The sequence below is a fragment of the Vigna radiata genome, chromosome 11, assembly GCF_000741045.1.
Source record: "Vigna radiata var. radiata cultivar VC1973A chromosome 11, Vradiata_ver6, whole genome shotgun sequence".
In the NCBI taxonomy this organism is placed as follows: Eukaryota; Viridiplantae; Streptophyta; class Magnoliopsida; order Fabales; family Fabaceae; genus Vigna; species Vigna radiata.
This window is the reverse complement of record NC_028361.1, coordinates 3,638,144-3,644,180: the sequence shown is the minus strand read 5'-3', so window position 1 is coordinate 3,644,180 and position 6,037 is coordinate 3,638,144. Positions and strand designations below refer to the sequence as shown.

General features: G+C 31.0%; 1 protein-coding gene across 1 annotated transcript; it reads right to left on the bottom strand.

Annotated features, from left to right (window-relative positions):
* Positions 1–237: 237 nt before the first annotated feature.
* Positions 238–2,047, bottom strand: LOC106777321 (transcription factor RAX3). Its single transcript, XM_014664894.2, has 3 exons — positions 1,845–2,047; positions 1,551–1,680; positions 238–1,390 (listed from the first exon to the last, which is right to left on the bottom strand). Exons 1-3 carry the CDS (start codon positions 1,978–1,980, stop codon positions 604–606), a joined length of 1,053 nt encoding a protein of 350 aa, XP_014520380.1. The 5' UTR covers positions 1,981–2,047; the 3' UTR covers positions 238–603.
* Positions 2,048–6,037: the final 3,990 nt, after the last annotated feature.

The following is a 6,037-nucleotide window of genomic DNA, read 5'->3' as shown; positions in this document are numbered from 1 at the left end:
CTCACATGAGATGTACGCCAACTAAATACCAGACATCAACAAAACTATAAAAGAATGCAGCCATATATTTGATGCCTCCGTTGCTAAAGCTAACTAACTCACAGCCAAAATGTTATGCACCTTTCAAACTTCCCACAGCTTTTCCTTTGCTTTTGAAATGAACTTTGCGAAAAATACAAATCAATCAATAGAAACTGAGATTTTCGTCCCTGATTCTTCAATCCAAGTACATCACCATAAATGAAAATCATAATTAAACTGCATCTTGTGGTATAAACATATGCACGTATCCAAACAAACTGCACTTGATCCAGCTGCAGTACAAAACTGACACATTATAGGAATTCAAGGGTCTCCCACTATTACTAAGATTCTTTCCTTCTGTACCATCCATATACATAAGGTTATAGATATATAGAAAAGAAAAGAAATCCTCAACAAAAGAGTTTTGTTCAATATGTATAAACATGTGGAAGATGTTCGCAACAGTTTGAATGAAACAAGAAACTACGAAACCGACAAATTATGTAAGCGAATTAAAGTGAACTCATTAGGGTTTTAGTGGTACAAGTTTACGTCTACACCACCTCGTATTCAGAGCTGCTATTGCATCTGCATTCCAAAGTAGTTACACTCTTCGAAAACAACAACATCTCGAGGATTTCCCTGTCGGCAACCTTCGTAGTCAGAAACCAAAGGTGAGTAAACCAAAGAGTTCATGTCACCCCAACTAGTGCTTTCTGTTGAAGTTGTGTTCGTGCTACCACCATTGCTCATGACGTCCACGGATTCCTTTCCGTAGTTAAAACCCTCCATTGACCGATCCATTTGTTGCGAGTTCACGCACACCAGTTCGCAAAAATCACTCGGGAAGTTTTCAAACCCTTGAAATATATTTGATGGCTGATAAGTGACGCTATTGTTTTCATCACTCACAACGGCCACATGATTTACCATGGTTGGAAAAACCTGGTTTGACAGGGAGGGAATTTCACATGCATTGGTGTATGGCGGCTGCTGCTGCTGCTGATGATGATGATGATCGTTGGAAAATCTAATTCCCTCTAGTTTATTATTAACCATCAAGTTCCTGAGAGAAGTTTGATTGTTCAGACTGTAGTGTTGAAAGGAAACATCAGTCACTGGGAGAGGCAGAGAAGAATATTCTGCAGACCAATAGGGGACTTGATTAATGACTTCAGAAGCTGCTATCAAATTCTCGTTTTCTCTTTTCACATCTTGCTTCTGCTGGTTGTTGCTGACACGGCGAGCTTGAATCTGCTGTTCCTTTCTTTGTTTGCCAAGAAGCTTCTTCTTTAGCCTAGTGTTCCAATAGTTCTTTATATCATTGTCTGTGCGCCCTGGTAACTGTGCTGCTATAATTGACCACCTGCATGTATGTATTCCGGCAAGTTCTAAGCGATCAATTAATTGGGTTTCAAGTTTACATCAGACACTGCTTAATTCTACATAAATAGAGACTCCTTAATTAACTTGAATAACGAATTCAAATTCATTTTAGCAGATCAATAAGGAACTTATTTAATTACCTGCTTCCAATACTGACGTAAAGGCTGCAGATGATGTTGTCTTCTTCTTCTGAGAATCCCCCATGTTTGATGTTTGGGCGAAGATAATTTAGCCATCTAAGACGACAGCTTTTCCCGCATCTCTTGAGGCCTAAACCACACATATACAAAGAAAATAAGAAACAACCTAAAGAATTCTGTGTTCTAAAATAAGATTGGCAAGTTAAATCATTATATATATGTAATTGAGAAGTTTGGTTTGCGATAATATTTAATTGACATGTGTTGATTGATGAATAGAGATGGAGAGCATACCTATTTTCTGGGGCAAGGCTATCCAGTTGCCACCAGTACCATGGTGCTCAATATAAGCCTTGAGTTTAGCATCTTCTTCAGGTGACCATGGACCTTTCTTGACGTTGGCTTTGTCACAACAAGGAGCCCTTCCCATGTCTGCTCTGCCAGCTTCTCTCTCTGTGTCAGTTGGTCTGAGTCTCAAGTAAGCCAATCTTTCTTATGGGTTGAGTATAACGATAATAATGGTGTGTTTCTATATATATATATATATATATATATATATTAAGAGGCGGAGAAAGAGGAGAGAGAAATTGCCTGGAGAAGGAGAGAGAGAGAGGGAGAGCTTTGGAAGGTTTCAAAAAGGTGAAGGAAGGAAGAGATATTCCTTTATGCTTATAATAATGGCTGGAAATAGACCATTATTATTGTTTGTCCTTCTTATTACTATGTATACTCTATAATTAAAAATGGAATTATAAGAAAATGTTTACAGAAAGCATGGATATGAATAATGTATAACTCTTTATTTATGTATCATCATGCAGTCTCTCTCATATATTATTTTGTTGAAGGAAGGAAGATATGAATTATTGTTGTGGAAGGATGATCATAAACCTCGTGCATGGTGCAAGCAGTGGGACCAAAGGTGAAAGGTTAAAGTGGTGAAACCTCATTTCGTTGATTCTTTCTTTGATTACGTAATGCCCAGATGAATGACTCTTGGATAAAGAAGCAGGATAGTGTTCATGTTTGTCATATGGAACTACTTTACCAAAAACCTAAATCAGTTCAACAATTCACTCCATTTGGCCACTCATGATCATCTTATGGGGACAACATGTGTGAGACTTTACCACACAACTTTTCAAACCTTTTACCAATGCTAAAAAGAAGTTCTCAACTGTCTATGGTTCTCTTATTCATAATGGATAATTTTTATCCATATTTGAAACTTAAATGTTGAAAAAAGTTTTCAACTTTGTATATTTGTTTTGTTATTTTGAAATAAATATAAATCACTGCTAAAATATATAATATGGAATTAATCTGATTGGTGCTTGATATCCTTGTGTAATGAAAGTGATATATATACCAAGAAGTTTCATCACATCCTCCCAATTATAATGATAATAGGACAGTCTCACGTAAATTAGGGCTAATTAATATTCATGGCTTCTCTCCTCTTTCTCACGTTCACTTAGATACATTTATAATAGAAGGAAATGTTTACTTTGCACTTTATATCTGTATAACTTTTTAACAACTTCAAATAAAAATAAAATATTAAATTAAGATATTTAAATAAAAGATAAACTAAATTATTAAATAAAAATTAATAAAATCAATTGTGTAGAGAGAGTACGCATTTGAGTGGTCGTAAATGTATCAACGCACATAGTGAAACAAATTATTACTTTTTTTTTTAAAAAAAATTATCCTCAAAATACTTTTGATATTTTTATTCTATAGAAAAATAAAGAAATGACCTTTTATTATATTGCTACGTAAACTTTTACAAATATAAATAAAATAAGGTGATACTTTTTGCAATTATAAATAAAAACAATGATAATTGTTTTCTATCTACTCTTAAATTCTCATTTTACATCCAACATTTCGGACTTCTGATGACTTTATTAAATCATTTTAGATATTTAGCAGAAATTTAGTAAACATTGACTGAAGTTAGAAAACCATTCTAGGGTGCGAAATTAAAGTTTGAAAAAGGAAGATATGTGACTTTTTATTTTTTGCGAAAAATAATGTTTTAGTTGGTAAGTTTGGAGGAAAATGAAAACAATTTAGTCCAATCACAGGTACGGAAATTTTGAGTAGAAATTTATAATTTTGAATTTTTAAAGTCAAAGTAAATAGATAGAGAAAGACGAAATTTGCTTAATTTTAAAAATAGATAAACTTATTTATCTAAAAATATTTAGGAGACCGAGAATCGCTCACAATTATAATTCTTGATAAACTTATATTGTTTTGAATTAGTAGCATATGTTATACCATTGTTTTTGAGTAATATATATGATGTTTCTTTAAATTAGAATAATTAATTAAGTATAAAATATACATTTCAAAGTTTAAACCCAGGATGAAAAATGTTTAAACATACTTGACACAGCGGATGGTATATAAGAAGTTAAAGATGATTTGTACTATATTTATTTTATTTTGTCCTTATTTTATAAAATTAAAAATAATAAATAGAAAATATCTTTTTGCTTTTTTGTATTTTATTTTTCATTCAATTTAAATCATTTAAGTTTTTTTTACTTATTTCTTAATTTTTTAGTTTTTATTTCATTTCTTATTTTCTTTCCTTTAGGTTTATTTTACATAACAAAAACATTAACAAAAAGCAGAAAAGGGACAGAGCAAGAAAATTTCAGCGAAATTCTTCAAATGGTTCTTTAATCAGTGAAAAATAAGATTTTTTTTATTAAAATGTAAACTTTTTTATCTCATAACATAAATATTTTAAATAATTATGCTTCTATTTATTTATGATCAAATAAATAAAATGAAATACCAACTTTTCATTTAAATAATAAAAAGGTTTTATTTTTTTATATGTATATTTTAAAAAAAATTATATTAGGAAAAGCACATGGGATTCTATATTAGCAGCCTTTATCCAAAAAAAAAGAGAGAGATAAGACAACATTATTAATGAATTACTTTTTTTAGTATGCAGGTAGTCAACAACTAGGATTCCCACTATCATCTCTATTACGTCGTGAATTATAATTTTATAAGAGTACCTCTCAAAATAGTTTTCTCTTATTCATTATTAATTTATCGATATTAAAGAGTATTATATGGGTTATACAGAAACTTTGGTATGACTTAATCAATTTTTAATAGTTGGGAGGTGATTTAAATAATTAAATATTAATAGTAATACTTTTTTTAAAAAAAATTAAATTATATTGTTTTCGAAAAATAAAGTAAATTTATTTTCCTTTTAAATTAATAATGTAATATAAATATTATTTCAATCTCAAACCGTTAAAAAGAGGTTTGAAAGGATTAAAAAATGAAATATATATTCTAAGCTTTTACTCCTGAGATTATTGGAGGTATCGAAAAAATAAAAAAGAATACGTAACTTTTATAATTTTCAGTTTAAAATTAAATCAGATGCTTGCCATATAGGTGTTCAACCATGAGATTAACCTGACTTCAATATTAATACCAAATATAATTTTAATAGAGAAAAAAAATAAATACATGCAATTATTTGACTAAGTGTTTTGAAATTATTTTTTGATTACCTTGAGAATTAGTGTAATAAAATTTTCATAAAAAATAACGTACTTTACGAAAATATAATTTAAAAAAATGGCACTAAAGATAGAATGCATTTAAAATTGATGAAGAGATTTAGATGAGTGAAAGTGAAGGAAAAGGAGTTGAATTTTGGGACTAGTTGTGCATAGAAAAGAAAGTTATGGAAGAAACAAAAGTAGGCTAACTTTTGAAGAAGTGAAGGAAACGGTCATGGTGGTTGGCCACCATCATCACTTATCTCATTTTCTTCGTCATTCCGCCTTAATCAATTAACCATGGTTAAGTAACTGCCTTCTCTTTTCAACAAGGAGAAAAAGTAGAAAGGAAGAGTTCCTCTATTTCCACGCTTTGCCTGCGTAATCGTAGACCTAGTTTCTGGTGTGAGACACAGCCTTTTTGACACAGTCATATCTTCATTCTACTATCACATGAACAGATACGATAATCGTTTTTCTCTTTCCTTTTAGTCCATCCATCAACCATACATTACTACAATTAATGCAATAGCGATACTGACTCTCAGTGATAAACTATATCACATCTTCCTATACTGTATATGTTAATTTCGGCAGTTAATTTTCAGCTATATATATATATATATTTGTATTCAGTTAAGTAGTTTCTAGAAAGTCTGATATGCATACCGTGACCAGATCGTGACAGAGAATAATTGTAACTATTGTTTCAACTGTCACATTAACTCAGAACACTTGGTCAACAATAAGACCAAGTGTGACGATGAAAATCCTAATGTCTGAAACCGCCGACAGAGGTTTTAACTTAAGTTACAGTAGCAGTGAATGTTCTATCATCAACGAACATGTCTTGTATTTAAATGTAATTTACTCAGCAAAGTAAGCTTCCTTTGAACTGCACCTTCTATCCGAAAGAATCAATTTTAAGTATACACC

Bases quoted from the DNA above. Each gene is read 5' to 3' on its own strand.
- LOC106777321 (XM_014664894.2), bottom strand. From the start codon at position 1,980: ATGGGAAGGGCTCCTTGTTGTGACAAAGCCAACGTCAAGAAAGGTCCA. The intron at 1,681-1,844 runs GTATGCTCTCCA...TGTGTGGTTTAG, and splicing joins AGCCTTGCCCCAGAAAATAG to GCCTCAAGAGATGCGGGAAA. The intron at 1,391-1,550 runs GTAATTAAATAA...ACATACATGCAG, and splicing joins TACGTCAGTATTGGAAGCAG to GTGGTCAATTATAGCAGCAC.